The following is an 18,497-nucleotide window of genomic DNA, read 5'->3' on the forward strand; positions in this document are numbered from 1 at the left end:
CTCCATGACACGGGTGTGCCGACAATCTCCATGACACGGGTGTGCCGACAATCTCCATGACACGGGTGTGCCGACAATCTCCATGACACGGGTGTGCCGACAATCTCCATGACACGGGTGTGCCGACAATCTCCATGACACGGGTGTGCCGACAATCTCCATGACACGGGTGTGCCGACAGTCACCATGACAGGGGTGTGCCGACATTCTCCATGACAGGGGTGTGCCGACATTCTCCATGACAGGGGTGTGCCGACATTCTCCATGACAGGGGTGTGCCGACATTCTCCATGACAGGGGTGTGCCGACATTCTCCATGACAGGGGTGTGCCGACATTCTCCATGACAGGGGTGTGCCGACATTCTCCATGACAGGGGTGTGCCGACATTCTCCATGACAGGGGTGTGCCGACATTCTCCATGACAGGGGTGTGCCGACATTCTCCATGACAGGGGTGTGCCGACATTCTCCATGACAGGGGTGTGCCGACATTCTCCATGACAGGGGTGTGCCGACATTCTCCATGACAGGGGTGTGCCGACATTCTCCATGACAGGGGTGTGCCGACATTCTCCATGACAGGGGTGTGCCGACATTCTCCATGACAGGGGTGTGCCGACATTCTCCATGACAGGGGTGTGCCGACATTCTCCATGACAGGGGTGTGCCGACATTCTCCATGACAGGGGTGTGCCGACATTCTCCATGACAGGGGTGTGCCGACATTCTCCATGACAGGGGTGTGCCGACATTCTCCATGACAGGGTGTGCCGACATTCTCCATGACAGGGGTGTGCCGACATTCTCCATGACAGGGGTGTGCCGACATTCTCCATGACAGGGGTGTGCCGACATTCTCCATGACAGGGGTGTGCCGACATTCTCCATGACAGGGGTGTGCCGACATTCTCCATGACAGGGGTGTGCCGACATTCTCCATGACAGGGGTGTGCCGACATTCTCCATGACAGGGGTGTGCCGACATTCTCCATGACAGGGGTGTGCCGACATTCTCCATGACAGGGGTGTGCCGACATTCTCCATGACAGGGGTGTGCCGACATTCTCCATGACAGGGGTGTGCCGACATTCTCCATGACAGGGGTGTGCCGACATTCTCCATGACAGGGGTGTGCCGACATTCTCCATGACAGGGGTGTGCCGACATTCTCCATGACAGGGGTGTGCCGACATTCTCCATGACAGGGGTGTGCCGACATTCTCCATGACAGGGGTGTGCCGACATTCTCCATGACAGGGGTGTGCCGACATTCTCCATGACAGGGGTGTGCCGACATTCTCCATGACAGGGGTGTGCCGACATTCTCCATGACAGGGGTGTGCCGACATTCTCCATGACAGGGGTGTGCCGACATTCTCCATGACAGGGGTGTGCCGACATTCTCCATGACAGGGGTGTGCCGACATTCTCCATGACAGGGGTGTGCCGACATTCTCCATGACAGGGGTGTGCCGACATTCTCCATGACAGGGGTGTGCCGACATTCTCCATGACAGGGGTGTGCCGACATTCTCCATGACAGGGGTGTGCCGACATTCTCCATGACAGGGGTGTGCCGACATTCTCCATGACAGGGGTGTGCCGACATTCTCCATGACAGGGGTGTGCCGACATTCTCCATGACAGGGGTGTGCCGACATTCTCCATGACAGGGGTGTGCCGACATTCTCCATGACAGGGGTGTGCCGACATTCTCCATGACAGGGGTGTGCCGACATTCTCCATGACAGGGGTGTGCCGACATTCTCCATGACAGGGGTGTGCCGACATTCTCCATGACAGGGGTGTGCCGACATTCTCCATGACAGGGGTGTGCCGACATTCTCCATGACAGGGGTGTGCCGACATTCTCCATGACAGGGGTGTGCCGACATTCTCCATGACAGGGGTGTGCCGACATTCTCCATGACAGGGGTGTGCCGACATTCTCCATGACAGGGGTGTGCCGACATTCTCCATGACAGGGGTGTGCCGACATTCTCCATGACAGGGGTGTGCCGACATTCTCCATGACAGGGGTGTGCCGACATTCTCCATGACAGGGGTGTGCCGACATTCTCCATGACAGGGGTGTGCCGACATTCTCCATGACAGGGGTGTGCCGACATTCTCCATGACAGGGGTGTGCCGACATTCTCCATGACAGGGGTGTGCCGACATTCTCCATGACAGGGGTGTGCCGACATTCTCCATGACAGGGGTGTGCCGACATTCTCCATGCCATGGGTGTGCCGACATTCTCCATGACATGGGTGTGCCGACATTCTCCATGACATGGGTGTGCCGACATTCTCCATGACATGGGTGTGCCGACATTCTCCATGACATGGGTGTGCCGACATTCTCCATGACATGGGTGTGCCGACATTCTCCATGACATGGGTGTGCCGACATTCTCCATGACATGGGTGTGCCGACATTCTCCATGACATGGGTGTGCCGACATTCTCCATGACATGGGTGTGCCGACATTCTCCATGACATGGGTGTGCCGACATTCTCCATGACATGGGTGTGCCGACATTCTCCATGACATGGGTGTGCCGACATTCTCCATGACATGGGTGTGCCGACATTCTCCATGACATGGGTGTGCCGACATTCTCCATGACATGGGTGTGCCGACATTCTCCATGACATGGGTGTGCCGACATTCTCCATGACATGGGTGTGCCGACATTCTCCATGACATGGGTGTGCCGACATTCTCCATGACATGGGTGTGCCGACATTCTCCATGACATGGGTGTGCCGACATTCTCCATGACATGGGTGTGCCGACATTCTCCATGACATGGGTGTGCCGACATTCTCCATGACATGGGTGTGCCGACATTCTCCATGACATGGGTGTGCCGACATTCTCCATGACATGGGTGTGCCGACATTCTCCATGACATGGGTGTGCCGACATTCTCCATGACATGGGTGTGCCGACATTCTCCATGACATGGGTGTGCCGACATTCTCCATGACATGGGTGTGCCGACATTCTCCATGACATGGGTGTGCCGACATTCTCCATGACATGGGTGTGCCGACATTCTCCATGACATGGGTGTGCCGACATTCTCCATGACATGGGTGTGCCGACATTCTCCATGACATGGGTGTGCCGACATTCTCCATGACATGGGTGTGCCGACATTCTCCATGACATGGGTGTGCCGACATTCTCCATGACATGGGTGTGCCGACATTCTCCATGACATGGGTGTGCCAACATTCTCCATGACATGGGTGTGCCAACATTCTCCATGACATGGGTGTGCCAACATTCTCCATGACATGGGTGTGCCAACATTCTCCATGACATGGGTGTGCCAACATTCTCCATGACATGGGTGTGCCAACATTCTCCATGACATGGGTGTGCCAACATTCTCCATGACATGGGTGTGCCAACATTCTCCATGACATGGGTGTGCCAACATTCTCCATGACATGGGTGTGCCAACATTCTCCATGACATGGGTGTGCCAACATTCTCCATGACATGGGTGTGCCAACATTCTCCATGACATGGGTGTGCCAACATTCTCCATGACATGGGTGTGCCAACATTCTCCATGACATGGGTGTGCCAACATTCTCCATGACATGGGTGTGCCAACATTCTCCATGACATGGGTGTGCCAACATTCTCCATGACATGGGTGTGCCAACATTCTCCATGACATGGGTGTGCCAACATTCTCCATGACATGGGTGTGCCAACATTCTCCATGACATGGGTGTGCCAACATTCTCCATGACATGGGTGTGCCAACATTCTCCATGACATGGGTGTGCCAACATTCTCCATGACATGGGTGTGCCAACATTCTCCATGACATGGGTGTGCCAACATTCTCCATGACATGGGTGTGCCAACATTCTCCATGACATGGGTGTGCCAACATTCTCCATGACATGGGTGTGCCAACATTCTCCATGACATGGGTGTGCCAACATTCTCCATGACATGGGTGTGCCAACATTCTCCATGACATGGGTGTGCCAACATTCTCCATGACATGGGTGTGCCAACATTCTCCATGACATGGGTGTGCCAACATTCTCCAGGACATGGGTGTGCCAACATTCTCCATGACATGGGTGTGCCAACATTCTCCATGACATGGGTGTGCCAACATTCTCCATGACATGGATGTGCCAACATTCTCCATGACAGGGGTGTGCGAACATTCTCCACGACATGGGTGTACCAACAATCTCCATGACACGGGTGTGCCAACAATCTCGTCTGCCTTCCTGGCAAAGCTTCAGATGGATCTATGCCCGTGGTACCTGAGAGGGCAAACTATCACCTGTGGGTCACCCACCACTCTGGTGTTCATCGAGGAGTTGTGTGGGGAGGGGGGGGGATGTTATCGCGAACATCTGGGGAGGGTGTCATTGGGGTGGCTTAACTGGGGGGAGTGTGGGATGTCACGGCGGAGTCCTGGCAAGGGGCGGCATCACGGCAGAGCCACGACTAAGGGGGGGGGGGGTGGGGGATTCACAGTGGTGGCCCGCCAGGGACAGCGTCACCCACGGCGAATAAAAGGGTGTGTTATGCTCCATTACTGCCTATTAATCAAACCAGATAATTACATTACGAGCAGGCAAATTTTACAAAATGAAATTACTGATCCATCTCCATCAGAGCCTGTCTGTTCATTAACAAACAGGTGACACACATAAGGGTACGGAATGGTGAACCCCAGGAGCCCTCCCTCGTCCCCATCCATACATTGGGACCATACTCTGTTGGTGCTGCCTAAACAGTCTCCTTGGCTCTTGGACACAATCCTGGACGGGTCACCACTCCGACACAGGATACCCACAAGATGGTACTCATTTTGCCGACCTCAGAAGGATGACAGGCTGAGTCAACCCCACCTGGTATTAATTCAACGGCTGTAAGATTTTAACTCAGGACCCACAAGCCCACCACCCGAACCATGAAGCCCAACACGAGGCTCGCCCTCCCCGCAGGTTTTTAAAAATGAATTATAAACCTGCATCACCTACAGGACCAGGTTGTTTGTCCGTGCTCCATCCTTTAGAAACACTCCAAGCAAGGAAAGAACCCCCAGACGCGGACAAGACGCCCGAACCCGAACACCAGCGACTCCCTGGTGTTCCATGTCCGTTGTGTTACAAACACAAAGTCGGTCCGTAATCCCGGGATCCTCCTTACCGGTCTTGTGACAGAAAACTTCACTCATGGCGCTCGCCTCGTCCTCGGGTCGCATCACGGGCCGAGCAGCGGACGGGGCCAGGGACGGGGAGAGCGAGCACAACAACAACAACACAACGGTTTTCCAATGGTTGTGACACTTCGGGCGGTTGTGAGAGGCTGCGGGTGGCGGTTAACTGTAATTTTATCCACCGCAGGGCCTACTCGACTAGCGGAGATCAAACCGGCTCGGAAAAAGCACGCTGAGTGGAACCGGAGGTAAATTAAAAAAAAAAAAAAAAAACATAATTTCATAAACGACACCGAATGTGAGCTTCGAACAGCGTATTATTTAATGTTTGTGCAAACATTCGGCTTTACCATTCAGATAAACATAAACCTTGAGCTCACACTAATAAAAAAGGATATCAGCCCTGATTTTGGCAAATTTAACCCTATACACCGCTCCAATTATTATTGCTTTCGCCGCTTTCATTTCCTCGATTTCTGGTTGGGAGAAATCAATTTCACGAGAAGAAAAATAGAACGTTATTCCAGAAGTTGCCAACATTTTAATTCTCGAATGTTCCAAAATGAATCGTGTGTCCCGATTTCGTCGTTCCCCACACATTAAAAAAAAAACCGACTGACGTCACTCATTACTCCTCCCACCAAACGTATCGGAGGAACAGCAGGGGGCGTGTGCCATTACCAAGTTTCTTGTGGAGCGCTCGCCAAGCGGCTTAAGCACTCAAGCAAGCACTCCTTTCGAAACCGTTGACAAGGAACGGCTGGCTTGGCGAGCGATAACTAGCCGATTGCGAACGGAACACACCCCGGGGGTAAAAGTGTGTTTCATGAGCAAACACCTTGCTATCGCTTTCCAAGGAAGGTCGTTCCGGACCAACCGCTTTGCAAGGCTTTCTCCAAGAATGATCGCCAAGTGGAACAAGCGAGCAAAAATGGCCGCCACAGTCGGATTCAAAACGATACCACAAATCTACAACCATTGAAATGTTGAGAGGCACAACCTTGTTATATAATATATCATGGTCATATTATTGAAACGTACATTTCATACTTTTATTGTTACTTCTGCTTTTCATCTTAATTCTTCAAGACCGACGAACATTCAACTCCCCCCCTCAAAAAAAATGCACAATGGTATTGTCCATACAGTGCTAGTGGTTTTCGCCATGAGGAGGCCCAAAACAAGAATTTCTTTGGAGTCCTCTCTAAATAACCCCCCCCCAAAAAAAAATTCACAATGGTATTGTCCATACAGGGCCAGTGGTTATAGCCATGAGGAGGCCCAAAACAAGAATTTCTTTGGAGTCCTCTCTAAATAACCCCCCCCCAAAAAAAAAATTCACAATGGTATTGTCCATACAGGGCCAGTGGTTATAGCCATGAGGAGGCCCAAATCAAGAATTTCTTTGGAGTCCTTCCTCTCAAAATAACCCCCCCCCCAAAAAAAAATTCACAATGGTATTGTCCATACAGTGCTAGTGGTTTTCGCCATGAGGAGGCCCAAAACAAGAATTTATTTGGAGTCCTCTCTTAATAACCCCCTCCCCCCAAAAAAAAATTCACAATGGTATTGTCCATACAGTGCCAGTGGTTTTCATCATGAGGAGGCCCAAAACAAGAATTTATTTGGGGTCCTCTCTAAACAATACTCCCCCCCCCCCCGCCCCCAATAGCACAAGGCTAAAATATTCTAAAATAACACATTCCAATAGTGCTTGTTAAAAAAAAACATTCACTTGCTCAAAGGTCATTTTAAAAATCTTTAAAATAAAATGGCTTTGTCCATTTCGGGCATCGCAGGGGCTCCCTCGCGGTCGGGGGGGCTCCAGGCAGAATGGCCAGACAGGACAGGACGGACAGGGTGGCTCTGGGTCCACAGATAAGTTTGCCATGGGGCTCCTCTTTTTAACTCACTGTTTCTTTATCTCTCTTTCCCTCTTTCCTGTACTCTGTAGCTGCTGTTGGAGTGCAGTCATCCTGGTAAAGATAACCATTGTGTGAGGCTCTTTTTTGTATACATCGTCCAGGCTCATGGAAGAGATAGTACAACATGGGCGGATGCAGTATATTTTGAAATGGGGAGGAGTGTCCAGAAATCAAGGGAATGGGTGCTTACTCCCCCGGATTCTGTGAGTGTGAAGTCACGAAGCATGTGGTCCAGGTCCGCTTCAGGACTCTGGAAGCTTTGGGATTTTTAGATGCTCTCAGGTGCACTCTCAGCATCTACTAACCACATTGGCTACCTGTTGGGAGAGCAACAACAAATCACGTTTCCATTGTAAGATCAATTTTATTTGCCTTTTAGTTAATTTTGACACGATTGACTTGGAACCTGTTGAGTAGTTCTGTCACATTGAAGGGACACCAGTTCCTCAACAATCAGTTTGAATTATGTTTTTATTGTCTGGACCTCTCGAGTGCTTGCCTGTTAGTGGCGGGGCACAGAATCAAGTGTGATATGTAAATATGGGCTCCACCCAATCAGTGACCTTTCACAACCCTGATTTCTCCCAATGACTCGTCGTCCCTTCTGGACTCTGTCATGGCGAATGTTTCTACAAATGTGACCCACGCGTCTCCGATTCCTTTTCTGCGCCAACAGGTTCATCCATTCATGTGCTTGTGAGAGTCGACATCTCTCTGGCTATAAGTCAGCGTGCCGAAGAGTCTGGAAGTTCACCCAAGCTGACTGGCAGGGACTGCAAGCTGCCCTCACATGTCAAGACTGGTCCTTCATTTCCACCTCTCTAGATATCAATACTGCCTGAGAATGCTTCCACACAAGCTTGCTTTCCCTTATGTTCATATTTATACCATCTCGTCTGCAATTATCATACCTGTCCTCTCGTCCCTGATACTGTACATAGAATATTGTGGTGAGACAGTTGCCTTCAAGCAACTGGCCTTCTCTTCCTGGAAGACAAATCCGACCAAAGGCAACCTCAGATCATTCCACAAAGCCTGGAGCAAGTGTGTCCACTCTCAGGAAAGCCACAAAACACCATCGGGCCAACCTCAAGGCTGAACACTCAAACCTGTCTCCCTGCTTTAAAACCTGGTGGTACCTTGTTATGTCAGACTGGTGTATGCTCCCCCACCATCCCTTGCCTAACTTCAAAAGGCACCACAGCTGCTTGTGAGATGGCCGAATGCCTCAATTATGTGGGGGTTTTTTATTTTTTAACCAATATTGTAGACCCAACTCCTCGCTCTCCGTACCCACCCTTCCCAGTCACACCCAACTGCTCCTGGACTCTGTGTCTTTTGCACATCAGAATGTGGACAAGTTTTTGACAACCATTGGCTTTGACTCTGCGACTGCACTGGACAGCATTAGCTTACGTGTCGTAAAAGCCTGCTGTGCTGCTCTTGCACATTCTCTCTCTGCCCTTTTCACCCTATAATTTCCCTTCGGTCATCTTCATGCCTGGTGTTGGCTTAATGGTTAGGGTGGTGGGGGTGGTGGGCTTGGGATCCTCGGATCATGAGTGCAAATCCCCCTTGGCTGTTGAATTAATACCAGGTGGGATTGACTCTGCCTGTCATCCTTCTGAGGTCGGCAAAATGAGTGCCAGCTTGCTGGTATCCTGCGTCGGAGTGGCGACACGTCCAGGATTGTGTCCAATAGCCAAGGAGACCGCTTAGGCAGCACCAACGCTCTACACAGAGCATAGTCCCAATGGATGGATGGATGGATGGATGGACTCCACCTCAGACATGCTGCTTCTACTCACCCAAGAATGTATGGAGGCCCTCATTGTCAGACATGACATCAGGGTAGTCTCTCCAGACATATCTCGAGCTGTTGATACAGATGGGCATCTTACCTAACTCTGAAAACTCTCTGCCTATGTCATCGAAGCGCAACTCCGCACATGGCTTCCTGACTTCCTCTACCTTTGTAGCCAATTCGTGGCACACAACAGAATCCTTTAATCTCCTCTTCCAACAGTGTTCTGGGCCCAGTCCTGTTCCTGATCTTCATCGATGATCTCTCTGACTCTCTGGAACGTCCTCTTTATCCACTCGCTGATGACTCCACCCTCTGCCATGACATCCCTCATCTTTCAGACAGACAGGCTGCAGCCTCTTCCCTCTCTTCAGACCTTAAAAGAAAAAAAAAATCACAAATTGGTCAAACACCTGGAATATGTCTTTTAACCCTGACAAAACTTACACTCTCACAATCTCTTTCCGAAAGGACCACATGGTACAACCTCCCATTTGCTTTCTTTACAATCCTGTTGAGGAAGTTCAGTCACTCAAACTTCTGGCTCAGCCATGAATTTCCTTGGGCAAGCCACATTTCAAAGTTGGACTCCAAAGCCGGCCAAAAACTGGGCATTCTTCACCATATAAGGTATTTCATGAGCCAATCTGAACTTTTGACAACCTACAAGGCCTTCGTCCGCAGCTTCGAGTACTGCGGTCCCCTTTGGGCCCTGCCTCGCGTCTTGTCCTTTTTGATCCCATGGGATGCAAGGCCTTCAAAATCATTGGGATCTCCCACAACAAATCACTATTCCAATGTAGAAGCGCACTTAATGTCACAGGCGGATCTCCAATACCCCCCCCCCCCAAAAAAAATGACCCCATTCCTAAGCACTCCGTTTTTCGAGTTCATTGCGATGATCCCCCTCTCCCTCGCCTCTTTTTGTTTGAAATTTGTTGGGTGCTTTGTTTCTTTTCTGTTTCATCCCCACCCTTGCCATTTTGTTCGTTTCCATTTCGCTCTAGCTCTTCCATGAGCTTCGATCATGTACAAGTACGTATATTTAAAAAAAAAATTCCCTTCTGGGAGATTTGGTCATGATTATTTTATCCCCCCCCCAAAAAGGGTTCAGACCCCCAGGACCCCCTCCCCTCTGGATCCACCCTTGGCCTAGTACACTGAACGGATCACGACAAAAGGAACAGTAGAGGGAAAGAGGGGGGGGGACACCACCAGTAGAATTGAAAGTCAAGATGGAGGGAGACCTGGACAAACAATGGGTGTGGGGAGGAATGGGTGGCAGGAGAGGATGCATGGGGTAGACAAGATTCATACAGAAGGAAACTTTCAGTAAGGAAAACTGGAAATTTTGAAGGAAGAGGGATTGGGTTTGTTAATGGTTACTGGGGAGGGGTTAATGAGGGTAGAAAAGTTCATGATTTTGGATTTGGGACGATCTGAGATGGTGGTGAACAGCTGTCTTGAAGACCTGGAAGGAAGAATGAGTTTGAAGAGAATGTGGAAGTTGATTTCACAGGTGGGCAAAAAGAGGAACAAATGAATACAGGTGAGCAGTTATCCTGGATTTAGGTAGTTTTACTAGAGGAGAGTTGATGGTGGACCGTGTATTCCTGACAGAAACATGGGGGAGGAGGTTACAAATCATGGAAAGAGTGGAGGAGATGGTAGACGTCCAACTTTCCATCCAGTCATCTCAAGAATGTGGTTCACCTCATCACCAATTATCTAATGTCCCCGGAACCAACACGGTATATTGTAAGCAAAGCCACACTCCTAGGTAGAGGAAATAATCAGAGCAAGCATCTCCGATCCCCACCTGTCGATAATTAAGTGCATTTCTGCATTGGAATCGTGATTTTGAACAAGAAACATGCAAAACGTGTCCTGGAGAAGCATTTGTGGCAAAAACCCTTCTATTCAGCAAATTGCGTTGTATTTGCACAAATAAGGTTGGTGCAAAAACAATTTCATTAAACAATGTGAACTTTCGCTTTCACCAAGCAAAATAACACAAAAAAAAGGACATGGACGGGGTGTGCAAGCAGCAAATTTGATTGGTTGAGATGACATAAAATGTAGTGATGTATGAGTATAAGTGAATTGAAATAAAATAAAGACTTTAAAGGAGGTAGAAAAAACTTATTTTGCAAGTTTACCGCTGTTGATGCAGTGTCTTTTACACCACCTGATTTAACACGTCACATTAGTTATTTGTGCCTGTTGTTTGTGTCCCTTATAGCATCCTTAAAAACAGTAAGTTTCCCGTTTGGAATGATTTTCTATTTTGTTTCACTGCCAGACGTCCGGAGGAAGCGATGCGGTTTGGCATTTCCTTCTCGTGATGCTCGGCAGCTGGAACTCTACCTTTGTGTGTCAACTCAGCGTCTGCAATGCTTATAAAAAAAAAAATTGACGGACAGACGGACGGATGGATGGACATACCAAATGTTTAAGTGGTTTAACCGATTAAAAATCATATCACCTCTCAATGCGCATGCACGATAGGGTCTAATTCAGTCAAAGTACTGTTAAACTGCAGGTTCGTTTTCCGATTGCTGTTCTGATCCGTGTTCAAAATATAACAATCAATTCAAATGAAGTTCTTCCTCGATCATAAACTGATGGTTCTGAACAGACAGACGGACAGACAGACAGTCAAAGTGAACCAATAGCTTCACCCTGCTTTTCACTTCATGCGTATGTGGTAATAAAGTTGTCAGGTATGCAAAGTAGTAGTAGTAGTAGTAGTAGTAGCAGTAGCAGTTTTAGTACAAGTCAACCGGGCTTTTCTTATTTCAAGGCAGGATAAATAAATGCCCAGGTGACATAATGACACCAGACTTGCAGTTGTGGCAGGGAGTTGGGGGGGGGGGGAGGGGGCAGGCTACGCAGCACTGCGCAGCATTAGGGGGACCCCACGTTTCCATCATGCACAGTCATGGACCAGAACCCAAATGAGCACACGTGTCCAGGCGCTTGATTGCCCCCGAAGACAGAGCGAGCGATTTATATCAATTTTATGACCTTGCACCTTCTTGGGTAAAATTACTCCGATTTCCAGTGTTTTGTTGTTATGTTTGCATCTCTGTCATCATCCCTTGCACACGTTGCTGAATTGCTATTTTACCCTCCAGTCTGTGTAATTATGGTTTTGATTTGATTGAGCATAATCTTTAGTCTTTACAGAGCGTCGGTGCCGCCGAAGCAGTTTCTTGGCAAGGGTGAAATTTGGTGGTTTGCCATTGCCTCCCCCTGGGTCTATCCTTTTTGATGCTGGGCACGTTCCGAGCAAGGAAGCAACACGTACCTTTTAAACAAGCTCAAATGAGCTAAGATCCTCGTCCTCTTAATGATGACGTCATTAAAAAATAATATGACGTCATTATGATGTATCAGGTTTGCAATAAAATATCTGTGCTAATGCCCGGCTTGATTCCCGCAAATTCCCAGCTTGTCTAGTTTCGGAGATAATGGTGTCGGCGATTTCCATTAGCGACGATATTGTGACGTCAACTTTTTTTTCGGAAGAATTTCCAAAATCGGAGATGGTTACTGGCTGCGTGTGTGCTTTCTGCATATACATGGCAAGTTTCACGAAGATCCGATGAAAACTCTGGGTTGTGAAACAAAAAAATGTCAAAAAATAGGAATGACGTCATAAAAATTGATATGACGTCATAGTGATGTATCATATGTGCGGTAATTCATCTCTGCTAATGCCCTGTTCGATTCCCACAAACAGAATTCAAAAAGCTTGCCTAGTTTCGGAGATAATTTTTTAGGTGATTTCCATTAGTGGAGATATTTTGACGTCATAACTTTTTTTCTCGGAGGAATTTTCAAAATCGGAGATGGTTACTGTCTGCGCAGGGGATTTTTACATATATACACCAAGTTTCAGGAAGTTTCGATGAAAACTGTAGGCTGTGAAACAAAAAAGTCCACAAGAACAACAGCGTAAGACTTAGAGATCCTCCACGAGGACCTAACAATCTTTGGTATGACCCTGTCTGGGTTTAAACTACCGATCATCTCAGACTCAGAGGAGACGTTCCAACCATTATGCCACCGAGTGGCAATTATACCACCGACTCACCGAGTATGGTAATGATGAAACAAATGCTATACACCTGTACGCTCAATTGTTCCATGGTGGTCGATTGGTACGACCATTTACACGACCTCTGTGTTGCATGAGTAACCACGTTCTAAGCTGGGCACGGATGCACAACCTATTAACGAGCGTTTTGAACATGTTCAGAATCAGTGGGACACAGGCCTTGTCCGCAGTTTGGATGCGAGCGTACACGGCCTTTCATTACACACCTCAACTCACATCTTCTTTTACTTACGTTCACCCTGCGGGTTTAAATCCCCGAAAAACGTCTTTGTCGTTCAAATCCCCAAAAATAATTTGCCAATTCCAAATCCTCCCCCCCCCAAAAAAAACCCGTTGTATTTCTTCATAACCCCCAAAAATCATTCGATCTCCTGGTTAAAATTACTAAAAACAGAATTATCTTGGTTCAAATCCCCGAAAAATGTTCTTCTGGTTGAAAAACCCTGAAAAATGTTCACATGGTTGGAATCTCCTGATTTAAATCCGTGAAAAACAATCTTTTGGTTCAAATAGTCAAAAACGTTCTCCTGGTTTGGATCCCAGAAAATTTTCTTGCTTAAAATCCATGAAAAACATTCTCTGCCTTGAAATCCCTGAAAAATGTTTCATTGGCTCAATTTCTCGAAAACGATCTTTTGGTTCACGTCTTTGAAAAACGTCGTCAGTTCAAATCCCCAAAAACGTAGTCATTTCAGAGAACTGGGACCACCAACCACCACTGGACACAGGATTTTTCATGAAAGACTGAAGCTTTATGCCAATAAGGTGCGGATTCTGCAGGAACTCAGACCAGATGATGGACCCAAACACAAGGCGTTTGCCGAGGAAATGCTCAGTCGCATAGAGGATGACGAAGATTACCTGAAAAAGGTCATGTTCAATGTTCACAGACGAAGCTTGCTTTCATGTATCGGGAAAGGTAACCCGATACAATGTGAGGATCTGGGGCTCTGAAAACCCCCATGTGGTCATTGAACACGTATGCGACGGTACAAAGGTCAAGGTGTGGTGTGACCTTCTCCATGACCGCTTTGTGGGTCCATTTTTCTTTGCAGAGGACACAGTGACCTCAACAATTTACATGAACATGTTGGAAGAATTCACCTTCCCACAGATTGAAGACCTGCAACCTGATATCATTTTCAACAGGATGGTGCCCCCCCACCCCCTCATTGGGCCTTAATTGTTAGAGCCATCCTGAATTAAAAATTTCCAGGTGGCTGGATTGGCCGAGATGGACCAACTATCTGCCCCCCACGATCACCACACAAAACCACCCCCCCCCTTGATTTTCTTTCTGTGGCAGTTTGTCAAAGATGTTGTCCACAACACCAAGGTGGCAAACCGGCAGGATCCTCGTTTTTGGATCACAGCTGCATGCACACTGGTGGACGCAAACATGCTGGGCTGAACATGGCAAGAACTCGTGTACCGCCTTGATGTCCTGCGCATGACAAACGGAGCCCACATTGAAATGTATTGATGATGTGCACAGAAATTTCTGAGTTTCTGTATCATTTGTGGTTTTAAATATATTAACAACCAAAGTTGTCCTGGTCATTTTGGAACACCCTGTGTGGACCAAAGCCAGACACCAAATTGCGTATTTTTGTATGATGATGATAGATGATAGATGATGATGATACGATACAAACCCTCAAGTGTTGCCAACTCGCGCTCTCATGCGCGGGTCCACGCGTGCTCTGGGGGTGGTATGCAATATGGAGGGGGAGTACGGCTGAATATAATTAATTATTTTCAGGCAGTACAACATTGATGTCAATAATGTTCCCAAAAAAGCACAGAATGTATTAATATTCCACTCGCGAAGCAATTATTTGCTCATTCAAACTTTAAACAAAATGTATTAAATCAATTGCAAGGAAAGCTGCCCTGTAATCCTTTGTGAATGTGCGCATCTGTTTTTTTTGCCCCAAAAAAGTGTGGAGGGCAGGGGACAATCCAGATGCTGTCCCCACTCCTCCAAAATGTGGGGGGATGGGGGTGGGTGGTATGTCCCACCTCCAGGTCCACTACTGATCGACACCCAAGGATCCAACATGATATAATTAACACATTCTTCAAACCGAGGAAAACCTTTTCAAGGAGCCTAAACTGATGGACCCCCTTGTGCTCCCTCGGATTGCAAGAACCTGAACCGAGTGCTCCGTTCGGACATTTGCGACGATGTTGCCTTCGTGTTTGTCAACTCAACGTGTTGATTGAAACAGATGGAAGAAGCGCAGAGTAAAATTTGCCTCCGATTGGCCTCCGGCGGCTGTCGACCGACTGGTAAACATAAAGCGATTTTTGAACAAATTCAACTCACACCAGTAAACTATAAATATCAATTAGGGTATTGTCAAAATGCTCGAGGGGCATGTTTCCTGCTAAAGGCCCGGTCACACCTTGACGTTTTAGCCAACGTATGCCGATTTTTGAATTTTTTTTCTAAAACGCTGGCACACGTTGAATACGTTATGGGTAAGTTTTGATAACATTGAGAGCACGCTGAAAAACACTGCCATACGTCGTTGTACGTTGGCTTTAAACGTTGTACTTTTCGGTTGTCCTCAAATTTTTTCATGTTTGAAATTTCACGACGTATGCCGGCGTATGACTCACACGTTCCGCTACGCTGGCCACAAGTTGTATGCACGGTCTGCGATCGTTGACAGACGTCAACACATGCTACTTGTAAGTTAATCATAAGTTGAGACACGACGAGGTAATGTTTAGCGTACCCGAAACTTATTTCTAACCTATGATTAACGTGTTGTTGGCACGTTACGCGATCGTTGCCACACGTCGACAGACGTTACTTTTAAGTTACTCATAGGCTGAAAGACGTCGGTATAATGGATCGTCCTTGCGTCAGCGTCCACGGCCACGGCCAGGACACTTATTTGCAGCATTCTTCAAACTTTTCTTCGGCATGACGAGGATGTTCACACTTCGATGTCTAGCTTGGCTATGATTCCAATTGTCCATCGGCAGCGTCTATTTAAAATAGTCGAGTTTGAGCGTTTTAACACGTTCAGAAGAAACGCTTCAAATTTCAAAACCCCAGCGTCAAAAAACAAAGGCGAGTGACAGCAATTTAAATCGTTCATTGTAAACAATGAAACTAGCTGAGTGGTACCGTTTAAAAGTCGTTGAGTGTAAAAAAAATCAAATTGTTCAGCGCAAGCGTCTACTTTCAATCGTGGAGATGCAGCCATTTAAATCGTTGAGTGGCAGCCTATGAACCTACCCGTGGACACGCGGACGCAAGCACGATCCATCATAACCCACACCCTCCCCCTCACACTCACCTACTACTGCCAACATGAACAAACTACTACTAATACTGATACTGATACTGTTACTGATACTGTTACTGCTGACATGGACATCGACTCAAAAAGGAACTCGAAAACACTGTTGGGTTCCCCTTTTATGAGCAGCATTTTTATATACCAATTCCCAAAACTGCTGGGAACACGTCTTTATATGGCAGTTGTAACCTAGAAACACGTTCATTTTTTTTTTTTTGTCGACCGGAAGACGTCATTGGAATACGTCTACATACGTCGATGTGTGTTGGGACTACGTAAAGAATTGGTTCAAAGCACGTCAAACATAAGTTAGAAATAAGTTTCGCGTAAAAAAGACATTACCGCGACGTGTTTCGACTTATGAGTAGCTTATAAGTAGCGTTTGTGGACGTGTGTAAGCGTCCACATATCGTGTGTAAAACTTATCCCCATCGCATGCGGAACGTGTGTCATACGCCGAGTACGTCGTAAAATTTTGAACATGTTTAAAATTTCTTGACGTACTCTACTTACTATGACGTATGATAGCGTATTTAGCGTTCTACTCACGTATACCAAACTTACTCATACCGTATTTGACGTGCCCCAACGTTTTAGACACATTTTTCTTAGGTCGGCATATGCTGGCAAGATCACCAAGGTGTGACCGCGATGTTGTCACTTCCATTTCTACGGCAGTTATGATTCGAATCGTTGTGCGTCAGCCTTTTAATAGGCCACGTCACGACATCGTCGGCGATGCGTGCAACGCGCTATGCCTAAGTTAGACTATCGTTGGGCATAGGTTGTGTAGGCCAACAACAGGTTCAGCATTCGTTGGTATAAGTTATCTATAACACAACGAAACGTTCTGTGTCCATTACTAATATGTTATGCATACGACCAACTCGTTATGAATACGTCCGAATCTTAAAAAAAAACATCAAAAGTTCAACGTCAGCCAGCGTTTTACATACATTTTAATACGTTGCCATCGCTGGCTAAAACGTCAAGGTGTGACCGGGCCTTAAGCAGAGCAAAGGTAGTCGACGAGGACCGTATTTATTTATTTATTTATTTATTTATTTATTTATTTATTCGCAGGGGTCTTAAGCCTCGTCCAGACTATCATTCATAAGTTGACAAAGTCCAAGGTAGTCTACAAAGTAAAAATATCAGTTATAATTCAGAGGTGCCATATGGTTTCAGTTTTTCCTCTCTGATTTGAGCGTGATATTATTGTGTGATTGGCTACTCATTCCAAAATTTTAAAAAAATCCCAAATGTGCATTAGCTGCATTCCAAATCCATTGGGTCCATCCTCTGCACAGAGCATCGGAGCTGCTGAAGTAGTCTCCTAGGCGATTGGGCACAATCCTAAACAGGTCACCAATCTGACACAGACACGAATATTATATGGCTCAATCAACTCAGCAAGCTGGTACTCATTTTGCCAACCTCAGAAGGATGACAGGCCGAGTCAACCCCACCTGGTATGAATTCAAAAGAGGATCCTAAATCCACCATACCAACCATTAAGCCAACACCAGGCATGTTAAGTTGCAATAATTACATCTTCCTGATGTGTAATGTTAGGCGGGTACGTAGGTGTATTTCTGTGGTTTATACAGTGAGTACAGTGTAAAAGTCTGAGGCCACTTTGAAAATAAATACTTTTACTGTTACATTGGTATATTTTGATAGACTAGTAATACCTTCTCTCTCCGAGGAGATGATTTGTTTTCTGAATTGGAATCGTTTCCAGCCCTCAATACCCCCCTCTCTTCAGCAGGGGTCAGTAAACCACTTGCGCTATTCCACGTGTACCGGTGAAAATCCCAGGTCTCCCCACAATCTCGGTGGGATGAGGAGGGCATTTATTTAATACCCATGACCTGGCCCTGGGTACCTGAGGCACATGTGCAAAATTTGGGGGAGATTGGCCAAGCCGTTTTTTCATATAGCAACAAACTTAGAAAAAAAAAACTTTTGGAGAGAAGAAAATAAACTTTTGGGACTTCTGGTTCCGGGTCTGCTCATGTGTATGTTCACTTGGCAGCTGATGCTTTTATTTCATCAAAGCTAAATTTTCCAGATCGGATCCGTCATTTATTTCCGTTATATTGTTACCT

General features: G+C 47.2%; 1 protein-coding gene across 3 annotated transcripts in view; it reads right to left on the reverse strand.

Moving 5' to 3' along the window:
* DNAJC2 (DnaJ heat shock protein family (Hsp40) member C2) overlaps positions 1–5,479 on the reverse strand; it is a 66,916-nt gene extending 61,437 nt beyond the window's left edge. For 2 of the 3 annotated variants that reach the window (XR_015050924.1, XM_085853215.1), the window contains exon 1: positions 5,208–5,479. Coding sequence is in view for 2 of the 3 variants with exons in the window: in XM_085853215.1 (XP_085709341.1) it covers positions 5,208–5,262 (55 nt within the window). In the remaining variant the exon portion in view is untranslated. The remainder of the gene's footprint in view (positions 1–5,207) is intronic. The other variant, XM_085853214.1, reaches the window with a different exon arrangement.
* Positions 5,480–18,497: the final 13,018 nt, after the last annotated feature.

This window comes from Eptatretus burgeri, chromosome 13, assembly GCF_056783735.1.
Source record: "Eptatretus burgeri isolate ZD-2024b chromosome 13, Ebu_testis_v1, whole genome shotgun sequence".
NCBI lineage: Eukaryota > Metazoa > Chordata > Myxini > Myxiniformes > Myxinidae > Eptatretus > Eptatretus burgeri.